The sequence below is a fragment of the Pituophis catenifer genome, unplaced genomic scaffold, assembly GCF_029215685.1.
Source record: "Pituophis catenifer annectens isolate HBS135680 unplaced genomic scaffold, rPitCat1.0.hap2 SCAF_2, whole genome shotgun sequence".
Classification (NCBI taxonomy): domain Eukaryota; kingdom Metazoa; phylum Chordata; class Lepidosauria; order Squamata; family Colubridae; genus Pituophis; species Pituophis catenifer.
In genome coordinates this window covers 253,225,177-253,248,424 of record NW_027256882.1, presented here as the reverse complement: position 1 = coordinate 253,248,424, position 23,248 = coordinate 253,225,177, and the positions used below count along the sequence as shown (strand labels likewise).

The 23,248-nt window shown below is 37.4% G+C and overlaps 1 protein-coding gene across 1 annotated transcript; it reads left to right on the top strand.

Moving 5' to 3' along the window:
• Positions 1–82: 82 nt before the first annotated feature.
• Positions 83–22,990, top strand: ARSK (arylsulfatase family member K). The gene is made up of 8 exons (XM_070935752.1): positions 83–989; positions 3,079–3,208; positions 3,922–4,081; positions 7,791–8,073; positions 12,707–12,878; positions 14,495–14,716; positions 19,219–19,443; positions 22,633–22,990. The coding sequence occupies exons 1-8, from the start codon at positions 591–593 to the stop codon at positions 22,899–22,901; spliced, it is 1,860 nt and encodes a 619-aa protein (XP_070791853.1). The 5' UTR covers positions 83–590; the 3' UTR covers positions 22,902–22,990.
• Positions 22,991–23,248: the final 258 nt, after the last annotated feature.

Genomic DNA, 23,248 nt, shown 5'->3' with positions numbered 1-23,248 from the left:
GTTTCTATTAGATTCCACGCAGTTACTCTTATTGTACACAGCTTCGAACTTTTCATTTCTTAAAGTAATTGGGAGGGGGAGGGCTACACATTCCTTTTTACTACCGGGTGTAATATGCACTTTTCCTTTTACTGACTTTCTTAAGCTATTGCTGGAACGTACGTACTGGATTGCATTGCTATCGTTTGGGGAGGGGAAAAAATTACGCTGCAAAATTTCACCTTGAGGATTGAGTTCATTTTCTTTTCTACACGAAGCATCGGATCCTATCATTAGCTAGCGAGGACAGAACGACATTACTGCACAAGTATTCTGATTTCCTAATTTTATTATAACCTATGGCTAGTTCCTCTCTTCACAGACAGTGGTCCGTGGTCCAGTATTTACACTGTATCTTTCTTTGCCGCATGACTACGCTGTAGTTCGCACCTCATTTTTTTATTTATTTAATTTCCCGTTGCCCCCGCCTTTCGCATGGTAAAAAAGGATGAGCTTTTTGCACATTCCTAACCTTGGACGGGAAGACCGCTTTAAAGCATTCAGTTACCAAAAGCATTGGCTTTAATAACAAAATTTTCGCAATATGTATCATGGGAGTAGTAGTTTTTCCCAGTGCAGCTGTTTTGATTTCTTTTTCCGGGCATAATGGTGTTATTTGTAGATCACGAGTTTCCCAGCTGTGGAATGAATCATCCGGCAGGCTCAGTCAAGTGAGGATCGTCTGTCTGGCTGTGCGAAGTGAAAATGAGTCCCGAGAAGGAATTCTGAAAGGAAGGGGCTGGAGCCTTTGCTCTGATCTTAAGGAAGAAATGGGGAAAGGGGGGAGAAACCCTGCCTGCTTTACAAACTATATAATAGTTAGCTTGTGCCTTCTGCTGGTCCGATTTGTTTCTTGGGGACCCGTAAAGGCGAGGCCTTTGCTTCGTCCTAACAAGAGCTGTGGTACCTGTGGAAAGCCTAATGTTGTGCTGGTGATGTGCGATTCTTTTGTAAGTATTTTGTTTCCTTTTAAAAGACGATTAAGACAATTTTGTTTCCTACTGACTTTGAAGGGAAAGAAGGGGCAATGACCCAAGACTCATTTTCAGCTACTGAAGGCTTCCCCAGTGTAGTGCCCTCCAGATATTTTGGGAGTGTAATTCAGGGGTGAAATCCAGCAGGTTCTGGAGAACCGATAGCGGAAATTTTGAGCACTTCAGACAACCTGTAGCAGAAATTTTGAGTGGTTTGGAGAACCGGCAAATACCACCTCTGGCTGGCCCCAGAGTGGGGTAGAAATGGGGATTTTCCAGTATCCTTCCCCTGGAGTGGGATGGGAATGGGAATTTTGCAGTATCCTTCCCCTGGAGTGGGGTGAGAATGGAGATTTTGCAGTATCCTTCCCCTGCCACACCCACCAAGCCACGCCCACAGAACCGGTAGTAAAAAAAATTGTATTTCACCACTGGTGTAATTCCTTTGGCCATAGTAGGATCTGATTGGCGGAAGATGTAATTCCCCACCAGGGAATCCCATATTCTGGAGAGTTGGCTTACTGCATGTCTCTTTGGCTGCTTCACCTTTTTGTCTCTTCCCATTTGAAGGAGAAACCTAATGCACCATTAGCACTGAATGTGAACTCAGTAGCTAGATTTTATCCAAACAGTTTGAGTAAATTAACTATGTAAAATGCAATCTTATGAACATTTGCCCATTGAACCAATGGAATGTACTTCCAAATAAAGTTGCATAAAGCAACAGTATGTCTTTCAAAGACAACTGCCCTCCCAAATGGAATCATAGGAATAGTGAGAATGAAGAAACAAGTGGTGCAAACGTTTCAAACAGTTCTTTGTGTACACTAGAGGGCCTACCAACACAATTAATAAAATAATAGGTTGAGAGAGATTTTGCAAGTTTTTCTGTGTTTTTAAATAATGGTGAGAAGGTGATTAGCATTAGAAAAAAAAATAGGCATGGCTATTAGGCTTTTAGCCATAAAGTTCCTAGCAAAAATGAGTTGCCTGAGCACATGTCAGATTGGTCTTGTGGAATCCCACTGAAAGACAAAAGCTTTTAAACACATCATGTTTAATCCAAAGGTGCTTTTTCCAAAAGACAACTGGACTTTCTTGGTTTTTTCTTTGAAAACATTTCACCATGAAACATTTTTTTTAAAAAATCCAAGAAAATCCAGTTGCCTTTTGGAAAAAGCTCTTTTGGGACAACTATGATCTGGTTGGTTGAGAATCTCCATAAACACACCATGTTTAAAACACAATGTAGACTATGCAAAATTGTAAAAAATAATAGTGTCTTTCTTAGCTCGAACAAATGAGTGACTGGATTCATTAAATTATCAGAACTGTTGACCCTTGAGGCTGCAAGGACAGGATATTTCTGAGTTCCAATATCTAAAGGAGGTAGGCAGGACAGAATATATTCTCAATTAGAATTCTTTCTGTAATATCATTTTAAGTAACTCTAGCAAGAAATCTTAATTTTTTCATCTGTTAGGGTTAAATGATGGTGTGGTACATTTATTGTTCCTTTGAGTCAGCACTGATTTCTGGAAATTGCATGGATCAATCCCTGCAGTTTTCTTGGCAAGATTTCAGAAGTGATTTGCTATTGCCTCTTATGATTTATATTGATATTGTTTCCTGATTGCTTATTTGTACCCTATGACTATCAAGTGTTGTACCTTTTGATCCTTGATGAACATATCTTTTCTTTTATGTACACTGAGAGCATGTTCACCAAGACAAATTACTTGAGTGTCCAATCACATTTGGCTAATAAAAAATTATATTCTATTCTATTCTTTCCTAGGGCTGAGAGACAGTGAATGACAGTAAATTACCTGACTGGCTTTGTGCCTAATGCCAGGACTAGAACTCGCCATCTCCCAGTTTCTGCCCTGGTGCCCTAACCCTTACATAAAACTTGCTCTCTTCTCTCCCTAAAAACATATCTAAAATCTATATCTAATTTTCAAAATAAATACAATATATAAATTGTGCATTTTAGCCACTGATTTGTAATATTCCTTAATCTCCAAATGCATTCCCACAGTCATTTTTTTTCCTTTTCCTGCAGGATGGAAGGCTAACGTTTTCCCCAGAAAATGAAACAGTAGTTTTGCCTTTTATAAATCTCATGAGGAGGCAAGGCAGTCTCTTTCTTAATGCCTACACCAATTCTCCCATTTGCTGTCCATCCCGTGCAGGTAAAATTATACATAAAAGGGCAATATTTGAGTAAATGGCAGAACAAAAATAAAGGACCTACAGAGAAAATGTATTTCTTCATTCAAAAAGCAGAGAGATAATATTTTGATGGATTTTCATGCTATAGGACCGTGATGGCGAACCCATGGCACGCGTGCTGGAAGTGGCACACAGAGCCATTTTCCCAGGCACGTGAGCTGTCGCCCAACTCACCTGCACCTGTGCATGTGTGCGCGCCCAACTGGTGTTCGGGCCTCTGGTGCGCATGCACGCAATTCAGGGGACCCAGCTGGTCTTTGGAGCTCTCCTGTGCATGCATGCGCGCATTTGTGCATATGTGCAAGAGTACTGGTGAAAACCACGCACATGTACAGCTGGTACAATTGTGCGTGCAGCACATGGGACGAGCCGCGTGAAACCTGTGTACATGTGCAGATGGTGCGATTGTGTGCAGAGTGCATGGGGGGTGAGCACACGAAACCTGTGTGCATGTGCAGATGGTGCTGTTGCATGTGCAGCGCATGGGAAGCACATACCTGTTCGGCACTCGGTGAGTAAAAAGTTCACCACCACTGCTAAAGGAGTTCTCCTGGAGCTTGCACAGTATTGTTCCATAGAGGTGGCAATTCCTTGCCTTATGGGCTGCCTTCCAAATTGTATCAAGTGAAGAAGACAGTTGTATAAACACATTGTTTTATTAATATTTTTTTAGCTATGTGGAGTGGCCTTTTCACTCACTTAACTGAGTCCTGGAACAACTTCAAGGGCTTAGATCCAAATTATACAACATGGATGGACCTTATGGAAAAGAAAGGCTACTATACCAAAAAATATGGAAAACTAGATTATACTTCTGGACATCATTCATTAAGGTGAGTAAAGAATGAAATATATCTCCGGGTTTATTGCTGAAATCTCAATCATTTTATTGTTTCTCTTTTAATTGATTAAATGCTTTTCAGTGCTTCTATTTTTTAGCATGAAAACGAAGTGTCTCATAGTCAAGGGCTCACTGTAAAAATTGTTTCATTTAAATTCTTAAAATGAATTAACTATTGTGATGAACTCTTCCTCTCTACTCCAGCCTCATGAAATGATTTCTGTTTTATAGTTAAACAAAATTTTGAATTAGAGGTTTGCTTCTGTTAGTGCTGTTGCACTACCAGTAGACATCCTTCCTTTTAAAAATGTGCTTTATATCTGAAAAATGAAGTGAACGAAGGCAGGTACCATATGTATGAAAATGCCTCTCATATATTTTGTACTAATTCAGCATTGCAGATTTCACATTCTTCAAAGTTGTAATTGGTGTTCAACTTCATACTTTTTGTAGTATTTATGTCAAATCTTGTCTGGCTAATACATTAGTCCTAATAATATAAAAATTAATACAGAGGGATTTTATTACCTGATAGAATCCAGCCTGGTATGTCTATTTGCTCAGTGGTAGTAGGAATAGTAGTATAAATAATGAAAGCATAACATAAACTTTTCTTTAGAGCCATATGCAGCAGTGGTGAAATCTAATTTTTTTTTACTACCAGTTCTGTTGGCGTGGCTTGGTGGGCCTGGTATGGTGTGGCTTGGTAGGTATCACGGGGAAGGATACTGCAAAATTTCCATTTCCACACCACTCCAGGGGAAGGATACTGCAAAATCCCCATTCCCTCCCCACTCCTAGGGGAAGGATATTGCAAAATCTCCATTCCCACCCCACTTTGGGGTCAGCCAGAGATGGTATTTGCCGGCTTTCTGAACTACTCAAAATTTCCGCTGCCGGTTTTCCAGAACCTGTCAGAACCTGCTGGATTTCGCCCCTGATATGCAGTTCTTGAGGATTTCAAGGAAGTAAAAATCAGTGTTTAAATTTGACTTCTGGTGAGTCCCATGACTGAGTTCTGATGATATCACACAACTCCCAGCTGCTCATAACTCACTTGGAAAAAAGCTTGACCAAGTCACATTTCTTAATCACCTTTGGATCTATTTTTTATTGCTTTGGACATATTAACACCCTTGGAAAAAACACTTGGGAAAAAGCTTAACCAAGTCACATTTCTTAATCACCTTTGGATCTATTTTTTATTGCTTTGGACATATTAAGACCCTTCAGAACTACAAGTTTTTATTGCATTCACTGGGGAAGTCTCTTCCTTAGCTTTAGAGAAAGGAATTTTTAATATAGTTTTAAGAACTTTAAAAAAAAAGTTCTAGTATTTGGAATAAACAGCAAAACAATATATAGAGTTAAAAATGGGCTTACAATCCACATTGACTTGGAATAAAAATTTGAAATTAATTTTAAAAATTGTTCCCATAATTTTTTGGATGAGGGGGTTATTTGGAAAAAAATCAAATAGGAAGGGAGTTTGAACGTTGGACACTAGAGGGAACTAGGAGAATATATTACAATTAAAGGCAAAGAATACATAAGTTTGACTCATTATCAAAGAATGGAGCAAAATACCTTCACAGTGGATATTTTAAGGATATCTTTGAATTCTAGCATCAGAAATTAATTTTAATAATATCTGATACCATAGAAGTGTGTTAGTGATGTCACAGACAAAGAATAAGTTAAACTGGATAAAACTGAAATTGATTTGAATATATATTTAATTATGACAAGTTACAAGAATGATATGGAAAAAGATGATATACTAGATATACAAATGAAACTGGCTGATGTCTTAATATTTAAAAGGGACATAAAGTAACAGACAAAAAGTGATTTGGATAACCTTTTCTTATTGGATGTGCAAAAGAGCTATTAAGTTCTTGAAGGATTATTTGAGAGGGGACATAAATAATGAAAAATCAAGTTCTAAAATTATTTGAAGTGATTAAAAATAGAGATTGTTAAAAGTACAGGGAAGGAATATAGAGTTGGCTTATTTGATCAAAGTTATGATAGATATTTAATTATTTCTGGTATCTCTTAATGGACTTTTGCTGATAAATGAATGACAAGGTGTTTAGATTCTATTTATAGTTAAGCAATGAGATAGGCAAAGAGTAGAGGTTTTTGTTGCATTTTGAGAAATGGTGACAACTTACTAAATTTATACTTGTAATAAAGAGGGAAAATACTTTTCATATACTCTTTATAATTATTTTTTTTATTTTCTACATTTTATTCTTTTTATTCTTTTCTTACTTTTGGTAGTTTGCTATACATGTTTAAAAGATGTATTGAACAAAGGCTATAAAAATGCTGGATATTGTTCATTTAAAAAAAAACGATTACATGGATATTAATCTCAAAATGGATTTAGAATTAGTTAATTAATAACGCTGCTATTCAAATCATCCATCTACGCTCACTTAGCCCTGCTAAGTTAAGGATGTTAGGGAGAGTGACTAATGGTTGTTTTCTCTGTAGGCAGATGCTATCAGATCGAAGGGAAACAAAACCAGGGGAATCCACCACCATTCCTTTCCCTTAACTTGTACTACTGTAAAGCTGTAGGGCCTTGGATATTGTGTATCCTTTGCGTAACCTGCCCTGTTGTTATGATTGCTTTGTAAGCAACCCTTTCATTTTGAAATCAAGCAGAATAGAAATAAATCTAGGAAAATGTCTTTCGATTCCAGAAAGGATAACTCCAGATATTTTTTAAAAATAGAATAACAACCAATCACACAAATTCCTATATTTAGGAATTCTGTGGGAAGCTGCTACTAAGGAAGCTGGCAGAAATTTTTCTAAGGTTTTTTGGTTTGAATGATGTAATGAAATACAGTAAAACACTTTTTAGCAGAGATGTAGGTCACATGACTTTTGTGGTAACTAGAAAATCATTATATGGAGTAGAGATTGTTCAGTTTTTGATTAAAAAAACCAGAATAGGGATAATGGGGAAGTTAAATACTTTGACTAGCCCTTTTGCCGGGGAGGGCATGGGAAATTTACATATATAAGTACAGGATGAAACAAAGTTTAGGAACAGAAAAGAATCTGCTTCAGAAATTGCTTTGTTTTGCAGTCACTTTTCCAGTTTATATTGTTTCCATATAAACTAATAATTGCTTAAGTCTCTGTTGGCCATTAGTCAGGTTTGGATGATATTTGACTAAGGTCAATAATGAAACAAAGCCATGGTTAATTCTAGCTGCAACCATAGCTAGATTAAATACTTCTCTAAAATCACAGCCTGTCCCTTGATTTCAATTCACACAATCTACTTTGGCATGTTGAATGAGCTGAATCAGCATATATTGGCCTGTTTTTACTGTTACAAGGAAGAACCTTGCTATGCTTGGTTTTCCTGAATGCTGCAGAAAGCTGAATTTGATAATCCTTGTAATCCCTTCTATTCTACAGTTCTGTGATTCTGTGAACCACAGCTGGCTTCAGGTTCATACATTCTTACCTTTATTTTCTGCTTCTATAGCTGCTGTGAGAGAAATAGGAATGTAAAAACTTTAGAATGACTGTAATTTGGTTAGCAGCCTAACCTTTTTAACTGCAGTAATAGTTAATAAAAACAAGTCAAGCAATAAAACAAGCATCATAATCAAGGGTAATTTGCAAGCAATTATGATTCAAAAGCATACCTTGAAAGCTCTTCTTATTTTCAGTAACCGTGTGGAGGCTTGGACCAGAAATGTTGATTTTTTGCTTCAGCAAGAAGGCAGACCTGTGGCTAAACTCATAGGCAACAAGACATATATAAGAGTCATGCAAAAAGATTGGAAGGTTACTGAAGAAGCAGCAAATTGGATAAAAAATGAGGCAGCTAAACTATCACAGCCCTTTGCTCTGTACCTCGGACTAAATTTGCCTCACCCATATCCTTCACCATCCTCAGGAGAAAATTATGGGGCATCCACATTTCTTACATCTCCATATTGGCTACAAAGGGTACGTATATACATAAATATGTACATCTAAAAAAGATTTAAGAATTCTTTTGTCAGCTTACTCTTTATTGGTACATAAATCAACTTCAGTCTAATATTTATTATTCATTTGTTTTGACTGATTGATTTACAGCTCTCCTTTTCTTCAGGAGCTCAAAGTAGCATAAAGCCCTCTCTCTTCCCAAGTTTTCCCCACAAAAAAAACATCCTGTGAAGTAGTTTGGGCTGAGAAATAGTAACTAGCCCAAAGTCATCCAGTGAGCTCCTCTGGCTGAGGGACTTTAACTATGCTACTAGATCAGCCTTCCATAATCTGGTGTTTTTTCCAAAAATGTTAAATTCAATGTCATTGCCAACTAAGTCAGCCCTTAGCTAGCCTAAATGAAGATCTGGGGTGATTATAAGACAGCACATGACCTGGGATAAATTATTGGAAGTCAAGTAGGAAGTAGCTCATCTCTCTAGCAACATATTTTGGCATAATTGTTTCACTAGTATCACCAGTGATGGCAGTATAGTTTGCTGTGAGTGTTACCTGCTGAATAATACAACAGCATCAGGAGACTGAAGGAAGTATTAGGGGAAAAAATGGTAACAATCTTATTATAAGCATCTAAATCTGGATCCACCCACCATCATATACTGTGTACAACAAGTTACAGAGCTGTAGAGGAAAATTGCTGACTGGAAAAAGCTTCCACACTAAAGTCACTAATGGGATAAAATGTGGAAGAAAGGGGAGTGAGTGTGGCCAATGCATTTCGCTTCACAAGAAAACATGGTTGTTCCACATTTGATAGATTGTGAATGGTTAGACATCATGTAAGCATAGTAGTAACAGCATTTTCTTTGAAGGGGGCATTTGTGTGTGTGTGTGTTTGACTTACAGGATTTAAATTGGCAATGTGATTGATGCCCGTATAGTCTTTGAAATGAAAAAGTTTGCTGATCTTGTAGTCCCTTAGGCAATGTTCCCACAAGAAAAAGAATGAAACTAGCTGCTACAGTTAGTCTGAGTTGCATGTGATAATGTCATTTTATAAACTGAGCAATTATGATGTTTACTAGTATAGATTTTGCATTGCCAATCTGTTTCTTGTTATGTATAATTAGCTACAATATTGACTCTTAGATTGATCTTTCTTAGAGAAACTGTAAGGCCCTCGCTTTATATGGTGATTGCTGTCTGGTAGGACAGAAAATGTGCCATAATTCTGCTGGCTTACATTTTCTATTTTAATGCTGCAGAAATCCAGCTGTTTTCTTGAATAAAAACCAGTTACTGCTATTATTTTCATGAAGAAGAGTCAAAAGCTCCTGTTTATTTGTATTCCAAAAGAATTATTCCCAGATGTTTTACAATGGCTAACCACACTCTCTAGCCCCGTTGCCATGGCTCCTGCTGCCAAAAGGCACTGCGGCTCTGTAATGAAACAATTTCTCCACAGAAGCATCCTCACATAACATATTTATTTTTTTATAGTTAGGACAGAATTTTACTGAGCCATTAAATAATTGTTACTATTTTTCTCTTACAGCATTTTCATATACTGTAGTATTGTTCTTATGTTTAACCCAGGCAGTATACAATGTAAATTTAGCTCTGTTTTTGCTAATATTTTTCAGTTCTGAACATTCTTAAATTGGGAAGAACTAGGTTTGTTACACTACAAGTATGTTCATGTTAGGACTGTGCAAGGTTCAAAAATGATTTGGAGAAATGCTTTGGATTTTGTATGAGCTCTCTATTATTCATTCAAGCAGCCTAGCTTTTCCAGATTTCTGCATGAGTATAAGAAAACATGCCACTACTTTGGGTCAACTCTATATCACTGTTAAGGTAGTGACAACTCTTTTTCAAGCTCCTTTGGAAGACTGTAAAAACCCAGACTGCTTTAATGAAAGCTCAGTGATGCATGCTCATGCAGTGTTCATAAGGATTTCTTATAATCATTTTGGAAGGGTACATACCCATAATGGATTTCATTCAGTACTTCAATCAGTTACTTCAATCTAGATTACTTCAGAAAGTAGCAGAAAGCCTATTTAAGTTTTTTTTTCTGTCCCTTTCTATTCTAAACAAATCAAGACAGGGTTACTTTGAGTGTCTTTGTCTCAGGGCTAAGTAATCTTTCCTCCAAGTCTCCCCCACTCCCATGACTTGCTTATTCCTTCCCCTCTTGAACAGTATTTTCTTCCTCCAGGTTATTGCTGTTTTTTCTTAGCTGCTATAGTGATTCATCTAAGTATATTGGAACCCTACTGAATCAATCAGTACCACATCTTGTTTTCTGTCTATGAGGTTGCCTAGTGACAAACACAGTACTTTTATATATTTATGGTGCCACCTCCAGTGTAAATGATTGATCCAGGTTTTGGCTGTCTAACTGCAGCAACTTGAGCAGAGTTAGAACTGTACAACTGTCATCATGACAGTACACATATGATATAAATGTAAACAATGACTTTGTCTTTTTTTTTTATAACACAATTTACTACATGCTGCTGAGTATTCTGCTGAGCTGTGGAATAACAGTACAGAATAACAGAATTACAAAGTTGGAAGGGACCTTGGAAGTCTTCTAGTCCAACCTCTTGCTCAAGCAGGAGACCCTACACCAATCCAAACAAGCGGTTGTCCAGACTGTTCTTAAAAGCCTCCAGTGATGCAACAGCCACAAAGTCTGAAGGCAAGCTATTCCACTGGTTGGAATGGGAGAACTATGGAGTGATGGAACTATGGAATTTTCCCATCTCGACTGGAATAGAACTTAGCCTGAATTCATTTTTTCTGTTCCTTTGGTGATTCAGCTTAGAGCAGTGCATCAACATGATGCTCTCATAGTACACTGTGTTGCTAAGCAGATGGTCTTTAAGGCAATATATTAGCTGGATTCAGCTTGGAAGCATGTGGTTTGTTTTCAGATACATGAGATGCAATAAGCAAGAAAGCTACATTTTGCAGACAGAAAAGGCATTATACCGGTAGATATATAAGGCATTTACATGACATGAGAATAAGTTTCAAAAGGCCTACCTCAAAACTTCTTTAAAAGCAGCAGTGCCTTCTGAAAATAAATTTTAATATTCAGTTTACAATCTCTGAGAGTTTGACACTGACAGAAAAAAAAAGAGGGAGTCTCTCAAGGACATGCAAACCGTGATACAGCAGTGATTATAGGACTTCTTGCACTGATGTTCCAGGCCACTGAATTCAGGTAGTCCTCAACTTACAACAGTTTAGTGACTGTTCAAAGTTACAATGGTGCTGCAAAAAGTGACTTATGGCCATTTTTCACACTTATGACCGTTGCAGCATCCCTATGTGGTCATGTGGTTTACATTCAGATGCTTGACAACTGACTCGTATTTATGACAGTTGCAGCATCCTGGAGTCATGTGATCACCTTTTCTCAATTTCTGACAAGTAAAGTCAATGGGGAAATGAGATTCACTTAACTATGTTACTAATTTAAGAACGGCAATGATTCACTTAACAAATGTGGTGAGAATAGTGGTAAAATAGAGCAAACTCACTTAACAAATTTGTCACTTAACAACATAAATCTTGGGCTCAATTGAGGACTACTGTGTCAGACTAGACACCTCCCTCAAAGCCCTTCTTTTGGCCAATTCTTTGAGCTCCTATTCCTCACACTATTCTTCAGTTAAGTTTCAGTAGGTGTTATTGAGCAAAATGAATATGATTCCTCCAGGGGTGAAATCTAGCCGGTTCTGACAGGTTCTGGAGAACCGGTACCGGAAATTTTGAGCAGTTCAGAGAACCAGCAGCGGAAATTTTGAGTTGTTTGGAGAACTGGCAAATACCATTTCTGGCTGGCCCCAGAGTGGGGTGGAAATGGAGATTTTGCAATATCCTTCCCCTGAAGTGGGGTGGGAATCGAGATTTTGCAGTATCCTTCCCCTGCCATGTCCACCAAGCCACGCCCACCAGGCCCACCAAGCCACGCCCACAGAACCGGTAATAAAAAAATTTGGATTTCACCACTGGATTCCTCTTTTGCTTCTGCTTTTGTTTCCTTTGTTTGTTTTCCCCCTTTGTCAAAATAGATAGTAAGTCTCAGAAGAAGGGACAACTGTCCTTAGTAACTTTTTTGAGTAACAAAAATGTGTAATTGGGTAACATTTCAAAAAGAGTATTTTTGAACTAAGTTATTTTTAAGAATACAGATTAACAATCAAACTGTGTTGTGACCCCTCCCCCCTATCATATCTAGGTTTATAACTAAATTAAAGTTTGCAGGAGCAGTTTCAAACGAGGATTTTTTACTGTTATCCTACCCATTCACAGATTTCAAAAGAAAGTCCAAAGAACTCTATTTTCTCTTTGTAACTGTCCCATCACTTTTTTCATCTCTTCTCCTATTAAAAATGTTACATATAAAAAATTGATATAGCTCTGCAGGTTCCTAGTAATGCCAGCAGCTGACCTCTCAGAAAAAGTCCAGTTTTTCATTTTTGTGTACTACCATTCTAGGGAGAGAAATTTTCTTTGTAGTCTCATTTTCAATCAGCATGCTTACTTTTGGCACCTACTTGAAAATTGCCAACAAATTGCAAATGCACAATAGAGCTATTTTATCAAATGCGGCACATTTCTGTTTTGTTATTAGGTGATTTATGATGCCATAAAGATTCCAAAATGGCCTCCATTTTCAGAAATGCACCCAGTTGATTATTATTCTACTTACACCAAGAACTGCAGTGGGCAATTTACACAGGAAGAAATCAGAAACATTCGAGCACATTATTATGCCATGTGTGCAGAAACGGATGCCATGCTGGGTAGGTGATACCAAGTTACTACTTTCATAATATATACGTTCATATACTTGTTTATCATCCTGATCCTAGTGATGTAATTTTTGTACATTGTCAGAAATTTTGGAACTGTTACTTCTTGGAAGCTTTCCCCCTCCATCCGAAAAAATGTACTTGAAGATATTTTATATTACATTTTCCTTTATTCTTTATTTATTTAGGTATCTGCCTATATAGATTCATGAAGAATACAATACAACCATGTTAAAATAGTCAGCATTATAACAAATCCTTTACATGATGATATCAAAATTATTATCTGGGAATATCCATACATAGCCCCTATCAATTTCAGATCTGTGATTTTTTTTTTTTTGGTTCTTTAGAGCAAAGGAGATTTTTAATATTTTCGAATACTTTCTGTTCACCCTCTATAAGGATATTTCTTTGGGTCAAGGAAAACATCTCTGCCATCAGGAGCTGGTTAATATTTACATAGGCTCATACTATTTGCTGAGGACATTTAAGGATGGTTCCTTATCACTTGTAATGGTGTCCTTTGGCTGCATATTATATTGCTAATTTGAACCAGCTAAAATGTACCTTAAGAACTTATGTACACTGAAAAACACACTTATTAATAGGATGCAAAGCATAACCCTATGGAGTGTTAGATAGAAAATATAATAATCTGTTCTTACGACTTTGAAGCAATCTTATAATTAGAATCAGAGGTGGGTTTGGGCAGGTTCTGACCAGTTCTGGAGAACTGGTAGCAGAAATTTTGAGTAGTTCGGAGAACCGATAGTAAAAATTCTGACTGGCCTTGCCCCCATCTATTCTCTGCCTCCCAAGTCCCAGCTGATTGGGAGGAAATGGGGATTTTGCAGTATCCTTCCCCTGCCATGCCCACCAAGCCACACTCACCAAACCATGCCACGCCCACAGAACCGGTAGTAAAAAATTTTGAAACCCACCACTGATTAGAATATATGCTTTTAAGTTGGTGTGATGATGTTAACTTTTACTAATTATCTACTCACAACATAATAATTATGGGCCAAGACTTTAGAATGACTCTGAAACAGTGGTGGTATTCAGCTGGTTCTCTCCAGATCGCATGAACCGGTAGCAGCAACTGCAGGAGGCTCCGCCAACCCGCCCGGACGTAATGTGTGACTATTGCACATGCACAGAAGGCTGTGTACATGCGCAGAGGTGACGTGTGCACTCATTTTTACGAACCGGTAGGGAAGGTAAGTGAATCCCACCTCTGCTCTGAGACATCAATCACTTTGTTTTAATTGACAGCTCAGATATAAAACTGTGTTTAAAAGAAGCTGAATTTTCTGATGTAGTTTGTAAAATTTGAGGGGGAAAATATAACCTGGTTATATTTATATAACACTATTTATATAACACTATTTACAAAATAGTGTTTCAAGTATGGAGTTTTGGAAATCAGTTACATTTGATATTGTTAAGCTTTGAAAGAAACTTAGAACTTTCAGGGAGAAACTTTCATGATCACTTATCACTAAATGTTCTTATTAGCAAGGAAGTATTCCTCAGAATGTTTGCAAACATCAGTGCTATTTGATTAATATCTTAACATGTTTTTCCTTTGTCTTGTGTTACAGGTGAGATACTTTCTGCTCTAAATGAAACAGGACTGCTTGGAAGAACTCATGTAATATTTACTGCGGATCATGGAGAACTTGCAATGGAACACAGACAGTTTTATAAAATGAGCATGTATGAACCAAGTTCCCATATTCCCTTCCTTATAATGGGTCCAAATATTAAGTCGCAGTCCATATCAAATATGGTGTCCCTTGTGGATATTTATCCTACCATGCTTGGTAAGCAACGTTTATCCTACAGTAATAAAATTAATATTTATGGGATTGTTTGCTTTTTTACTATTGTTTGGTGCCATTGTTTCATCTGTTGGCTGCCTGTTCTTTCTGGATTAATTTTGGGAGACAATCCTAGTTGATAGGAATTATGAAGTTATCAGGATATTGCCAAGACCTTAAACAATTAATCAAAGTTAACTATGTAGTGACAGTGAAGGGAAAGAAAGGTAATTGAGAATCCAAAGATTCAAGTTTGAAGAGTCCAAATAACAATCTATATACTTTTCTACATCTTTTGGATTTTAGGGAAAATTATCCTTAATGCAATTATCTACACTCTACCAATTAATTCCCTTTCAGTGGTTGGTGCTCACATGATATAAACTGGCAAAACCGTGTATCAGAAAGTGCCTTTCTCTATATTCACTTGTACTTTTTCAATTGCTTTTATTGGCACAATTGTTTTAGGATTCATCTATATATTATTTCCAAATTTCAAAGCATTTCATGCCTTTTCATTTGACCCAGTGCCCCTCATTACTACTGATATGACACTTTGTAGGTCTTACTACAGATATGGCACTAACTGGTCTTTCTGGTTGCTTTCTGACCAATCTCCTCAAGAGAGGTTTCTCCTTTTTGGCAGGTGGTGGACCTCTTCCTAGTTATAGAGTAACTGGATCGCCTAAGAATAAATGTACATACATCTCACTTGTTTTTGTCTTGGCTAGCAGTATTTAGTAACATTAAATGATGGAAAGGAACAAAGTTAATATATACAGTATATCAATATATGGTTCAATGACATTATCTGGGGCAATTGATTAAAGTGCTATGGAGCCCTGTGATTCCTGTCATTCTAAGGGCAAAGAGGAAAATGTAATAGATTCTCAACCTGGGGTTCATATCAGTGGTGGATTTCAAATTTTTTTACTGCCAGTTCTATGGGTGTGGCTTGGTGGGCGTGGCAGGGGAAGGATACTGTAAAATCTCCATTCCCCCCCCACTCCAGGGGAAAGTTACTGCAAAATACCCATTTCCTCCCTATCAGCTGGGACTCGGGAGGCAGAGGATAGATGGGGGTGGGGCCAGTCAGAATGCTGTCAACTGCTTGGGAGAGTCTCAGGTCTCAGTGAGTGCAAATGGCCACTGATTGCTTTAGTAAAGTGTCAGAGCCTATCCATAGAAAAAATGCCAAGCCCTAAATAGGTTAAGGTTAAAAAAGAAAGCCTTAACTTCCTTAAGAAAGAAAATTAAGAAAGCCTAGCTCCTCTTTAATTAAGCAACGACATGAACTCCCATTATATAAGACTGAGCTCTAGGTCTCCTCCCCGATTAGAAAAAAATAACCAGTTTTCTGACCTGTGTTTCTGTAATACCTTGCTTCATATTCTTCCTCCTAGTGAGGCACATCTCCGGTTCCCACAACAATTGAGCAGTCAGTTGTCTCAGAAACTGGAATACTCACTGTTCTGCTATGGATGAAGTCTTGCAACTTGCTACAATGTCCTTTGCAAGACACCTTGCTTTATCCATACCTTGTGTCTGGTCTTAAGAAATGTTTAAATGGTCATCCATGAGTTCTGATGTTTGAAAATCCCTGTCTCTGGTTGGAAATAACCCTCCTCTTTCTTGACTTGTTTTCCTATGATATCCCTTCTGATTTCCTCCTCCTCCTCCTTGCACTATGATTAGAAATTCAGCTTGACTTTCAACTGGGAACTGAGTGTGGAGTTCTTTGGAATTCAGCCTGTGAACTGCTTTACGCTTTGAGGGAGGATGGACATTCCTGCCTCTAAATTCTTCAAGCTAGCAGTCTGTGACACTGGCATATTATACCAGGAGGCTCTTTTTGAAATCTTCAAGTTGTTACATACTGTCTAAATGATTAGCCCTTAGCTCTGCCTTACTATTTAGTAGAAGATACAAAACATCTAATATACTAATAAAGCCTTTCAGACTTGTAATTGCCTTGTTTTCTGTTTGTACCATTCCAAGCCTTGAGTATGACTTAAAGTTATCTTTAGAGATTAATGCCATTCCCTTAAGTATCATGGAAGTAAGGCACTATATACATTAATAAAAGCAAGAACAATGCTTCCAGAATGGTGATTCTGATTGTTCCCCACCAATAGGGTTGGGAACAGAGCCAGATTCACTTAACCGTCAAATTACTAACTTAACAAGTGCAGGATTCACTTAACAACTATATTAAGAAAGGTCATAAAATGGGGCAAAATTCACTTAACAATCATATTGCTTAGCAATGGAAATTTTGAACTCAATTGTGGTCGTAAACAAAAGTTTACCTGTAATTTGGAATAAGGATTAGGCCTTCTCAATAAATTGACACTTTTAAAGTAATGATTTAAAAATTGTTCAAAAATTGAGAATGCTTCCTCATGCTGCAAAAATAATCCTTTCAAAACTACGTTCTTACAGGAGCTTTACTAATCAGATAAACCATATCTTTTTCAAATCCTTAGTCCTCCAATTTAGTTAGCAATTTTTGGTTCCAACTGTGTTTTTTCTACAATCTTTCTGAAGTTTATATTTTTAAATTGCTGTCCTTCCTGTTCTGTTCATTCCCATATGTTCTCCTGATTGCTCTATCCTGTAATCAAAAAGTTAAAAATAAAAACACAAATCAACAGGGTTTAATTTATTTAGATGAGTAATAAAACAAATGATTAATGTTACCTTCTCAGCCATCCTGTTTGTTAAAAACATAAATTATTTCCCCTAATATATAGTATATGTTCTCTATACATACTGTTTTATAATATATTATTTCACATGTAAAGTCCAGTTCAAGCCTTAAATATATAATCATGCCAATGCGTTTAGTGCCAGCACTCTAAAAAAGTTTTTGATGTAGCTTCAATTCTGAGTAATTTTATAGCAAGTATGTTCCTTGAACTGAACTGAATTTTTCAAAATTGCAAATGGATATTAAAATGAGTACAATAGCTGTTGAGCCAAACTAATTTTTGTATGAGAGACAGAGGCAAAAAAGTATGCGTCTTGTAAATCAACTCTCCAACCAGCAGAATATATTCATTCATTCACACATACATATACTTATTTGTTTTACCCTCCTTTTATTACTTTTATAAATAACTTGAATTAGCGAACATACCTAATGCTCCTTTCGCCTCCTATTTTTCCCTTCATCAACAACCCTGTGAAGTAACTTGGGTTAAGAGAATGATTGGCCTAAAGCAGGGGTGAAATCCAGCAGGTTCTGACAGGTTCTAGAAAACCAGTAGCAGAAATTTTGAGTAGTTCGGAGAACCGGCAAATACCACCTCTGGCTGGTCCCAGAGTGGGGAGGAAATGGGGATTTTGCAGTATCCTTCCCCTGCCACGCCCATCAAGCCACACCCACAGAACCGGTACTAAAAAAGTTTGGATTTCACCACTGGCCCAAAGTCACCCAAACCATTTTTATGCCTAAAATGGAACTAGTACTCTGCTTTCTAGCTTGGTGCCTAAGACCTACTATTGTTACACAGAAAAACTCAGCTTAGACATTGCATGAAGCACATACAAGATTATAAATAATCTTAAAAATTCTGATTTCTTACTCAGTTGTCCAGATACAAATCACTGCAGACTTCTATGCAGACTAATGAATAAGGAATATAAAAGATTGTGTGTGTCCTATTCTAAACCTGAATAGTAATAATCACTCAGAAACGTTAACATATTGATCCATGGGTACATTTAATTAATTAAATTTAACATCAGTGAGAAAAACCAACGTTGGCAACCACCTTCTGAAAACATATTAATAAAGTATAATAGGAATTGAATATTATGCCTTTTTTGAATCAGTGTTAAGATCATATTAGTATGAACTCAGCAGACAATTGTGTGCATATAAATAAATACTTTTGGGGTGCATTTTTTTTTTAATTTGATTTATATGCCGCCCTTCTCCGGAGACTCAGGGCGGCTTACAATGCGTTAAGCAATAGCCTTCATACTTTTGTATATTTATACAAAATCAGCTTATTGCCCCCACAAACTGAGTCCTCATTTAACCTACCTTAGAAAGGATGGAAGGCTGAATCAACCTTGAGCCTGGTAAGATTCGAACCTGCAGTAATTGCAGGCAGCTGTGTTAATAACAGGGTGCTTTAAACCACTGTACTACCAAGGCTCTTTCATTTCATTAAGTCAATTTAACTGAGATCTTTATAGACTTTATTTTTTCTGACAATCAAATATAACATTTCAACATCAGTCCTATGCTCAGAAAATTGAGAATAGCTCTATTCAATATAATGGATTATCGCTCCAAGTATAGAACTGTGCTGCTAACTTCCATTTGGAACATAAAATAGACATAAAGAAAAGAGGCACAGTAATATTACCAGAAGAGCAAAAAGTTGAAGTGGTTGAAATGGTATAATTTCTGTTCCTTTCTCCTCAATTTTATACATTTTGTTTCTTATTTCAGCTTTCTAATTGTTTTCTATCAAATTGACACTTTTTTTCAGACATTGCAAGTATCCCGATTCCCAAAAACATCAGTGGATATTCACTGATGCCTTTGATATTAGAAAAGGGAGATTATAAAGCCCTATATAGAGGGCTCCGTCCTCCTTGGATTCTAAGTGAGTTTCATGGCTGCAATGTGAATTCTTCAACCTACATGCTGCGAATTGACAAGTGGAAATACATTGCTTATTCAGATGGCCACTCCGTATCTCCTCAGTTGTTTGGTAGGTTTACCATTTGGTGAAAATATCATTCTTATTCTCTGATGTGATCTGAATGATCAAAATAAGCTGATTCACTTCCATATTGCGCAGGTTCAGCTACACAGTCCTTGCCTTGTACTAGCACAAGATCCCAAACTGTGAAATAATGCATCTGTGTTACACTTTGTTCCATTCAGCAAAAGAACAGAGGAGTGATGCACATCTAGGGTGAAGAATATTGATTAAAATTTAAGATCCTGTAAACAAAAGCTTGAAAGAATCTATATCAATGGAATTAGCATGTAGTTTTAATTCAGCATACAGTACAATAGAGAACAGTAAGTCAAAGAATGCAAGAAACATCACCTACAGCAGGAGACAGAGAAGATAGCTGTGCTTTTAAGCATCCAATACCTATTCTGGTCTCCTGGGATCTATAAATATGGGTTTCAATCTCATGCTGAACTGTGCCCAATCTGATAATTTATTATTATGGTTTCATTGCACAGCCAACCAGATGTTCAGACTGGATTTGGCATTTTTGTCTACCTATCGAGTCTTTTCCAGGGGCCTGGGATAGGCAGATGTGGATGTTTAATGGTGTTACAGATATTGTCACAGGATGTAAGCTGTTCCAAGCAAAGCTGCTTTTTGCAATTGATTAATGATAGTGTCAAATCTGATGTTGTTCAAGTGGTACTCGAGACATTTTGGAATTGCACTCAAGGCACCTATTACTATTGGTCCTATCTCTGTTTTTTTTTGCCATAGCCATTCTACTTCTGTTTGCAGGCATTTATATTTTGTGATTTTCTCCTGATCTTTCTTTTCTATTCTGCTGTCCCAAGGTATTGCAACGTTCACTGGGCAAACTTTTTTTGTCCTTCTTATTAACAATTGTTAAGTCGGGATATTGTGTGTCTGGTGCTTGTCTGTTTGAATTCTAAAGTCCCAGAACACTTTAGCTTCTTCATTTTCTATTACTTTGTAGATAAGATAAGATAAGATAACTTTATTGTCATTTTTTACTGCGAGCACACCAGCCCACATTAAAAATGACATTCTGTTGCCTGCTTTCAAGAGAAGGTGCATATCTACCCAAACAAATACATAACACACATATATACATGCTATATACATACATAAATATATATTTACACCATACATATATATATTAATCACTGCCCATTTTGAATGCATAGCGGAAAGAGGAAACTTGAGAGTTCAAAAGGTTTATGCTATATGGAACAAAACTGTGACTGAATCTAGATGTTCTGCTTTGGATACCACAAAGCCTCCTCCCAGAAGGTAACAAGGAAAACAGGATGAAGAGGATGTGTAGTGTTCCAGACAATCCTGCGGACTCTGCTCAAGCATCACTTATGTGCTAAGTCCTGGGTAGAAGGAAGTGAACTATCAATGGTCTTTTCTGCTATCCTCATCACTCTCTGCGCTGCCTTCCTATCTGAAGCAGTATTTTTTAGTCCCACCAATTCTTGCTTGCAGGCAATTCTTTCATTAATTATTTCATGTTACTTCATTACTTCATTAATATTTCATATTAATTCATGAGCTAGGGGTTCTGGGGTCCAGAGCAGGCCAGTTGCCCTCATGGCTGAGAAAGATCTCCTGACAGCTGTCCTGGGTAAAAGACACAAAGCCGCTGCCCTGCCCCTCCAAGAATCACTTGGTGCTACTGCAGTCTAGGCTGAGAAGAAACTCCTGTCCTAGGCTGCTTCCACTCAGTCCAAGCTATGGAGGTGCCAAATAACCCTTTTTGCTATAGTTATGCAGGTCACAAAACTGCATAACTTTATATTTATGGTTATTTAAATTATTGTCAACTTGCAAAGCATCCCTGGCCTGCTCTCGAATTGCCATAGGCCAGGGGGGATGGGAAACCGGCAAAATGGCACAGCAGCCAAAGACAGATGCACATTCCACACTTATCTCTCTCAAGGCTGTATCCCAGGGTTACATACAGCAGCCGAAGGGGAGTGACTTCTACAACCCATGAAATTGCTCTGTTGGCGAATGTGATTGATGACACACCCTGGGGGGAGGGGGAAACAGGGTCATAATTGGAGCGTAATTTACATAGGGTCAGAGCTGGCCCTGACAATTATATTAATTATAGCCACAGAAAGCTGTAGGCTTGTGACCTGCACAGGCTTGCTACCTTAGCTTAATTTGTAGTAGCAAGGGTTGGAAACTAATTTAATTTTGTGTGCACTCTACTTTTACTGTTTCATGAGTAATATCTACATGCAGACATGTGCCCCCTTCAAGGGAACATAGGATGCAGCCCCTAAGCTTTTAAGTAACTTGGGATTCCTTAATAAAATTATTCATTAATGGGAATGGTTCAAAGGTCTTTATATCCCCAACACTTTCCCTTTGTTGGGAGAAAACCCTTCCGCGAAGGGAGGACCAATTCGATCATTAAAAAAAAAAATCTTCAGTTTTTTCTACAGCTTTGCAAGTCCTCAGCTTCATTGCCTCCCTTTACAGAATTAATTCATCCTGCTAAGAGAGCATCAAAGTGTTCTTCCTCTTTGATCTTATTTGCCCATCCCATCTCTACTTTCAAAGGAAGGCTGTAAAATGCCAGAGAAGTTTCAATGAGAACTTTCCTTTCCCACCCCCCACCACCTATCCCCATCCACTCTCCTTTCCACTCCCACTCAGGAGACTGTTATGATTATAAAGGCTTGCATTTACTGCAGACCGAGTGTAAAGTGGAAGAGAATAGCTTTTTTTTCTTTCTCTGCAAATAAAATACCTGTGCAGAGACAATTTACTCCTACAATTTAAAATCCTTTTCAAGTGACTTCTCTCAAACTGCTGGTAACATAGGCACGTACCCCTTCTCTGTTTGTTCAGATAACAGATGGAGCAGCCTATGATTTAGATGTCACCAACAATATAAGATGCTGTTGAATTCCAGAGGCATACTTTTCTTCTGTAGTTGCTGCAGAGTGTGTGCATGTTTCTTACATTCTAATATGATAACATAACGGGTGGAGGAATTGCAAAGATGAAATGTTTCTTGCAAAAGTGCAGTGATTTCTCGATTTAATTAACATTAATTGTTATTGGAGTGATTCAATTTCTTAACTGAATTGGAATCAGACTACACAATTCTAGTTTTCTAAAATTAAGCTTATGTTTATTGTAAATTTCTCTTAACCTATTTTTTCTTTGTTGTAGATCTTTCAATTGACCCAAATGAACTAACAGATGTAGCCACAAAGTTTCCAGCAATCACACAATCTTTGAACAAGAAGCTATGCCATATAATTAACTATCCAAAAGTTTCTACCGCTGTTGAACAATATAATAAACAACAATTTATCAGCTGGAAGCAAAGTTTAGGGCAGAACTATTCAGATACAATAGCTAACCTCAGATGGCATTGGAGCTGGAAAAAGAACCCCAAAAAACATCAACATGCCATTGACACATGGATTAATGAATAAATTAGTAAGATTTCAGACATTCGTACATGGTATTGAATAATTATATCTTGCTGCTGTAAAAGGGAACATAAAATCAAAATTGTTCACTATTCCCAGCCTCCCTATCGCCTTATATAAATTTACCCTACCAACCAATTTCTTAATTAGGGTGCATTAGTCAGATTCAAAACTAATTTAAGAAGAAAACCTGATAATGGATAACATGCTGCTATCAATTGTGTTGCAGTGAGGGTAATGACACCACATATGCAGTAATAAGAGCCCTGGTAGCGCAGCAGACTAAAGCACTGTTATTAACATCAGCTGCCTGCAATTACTGCAAGTTCAAATCTCACCAGGCTCAAGGT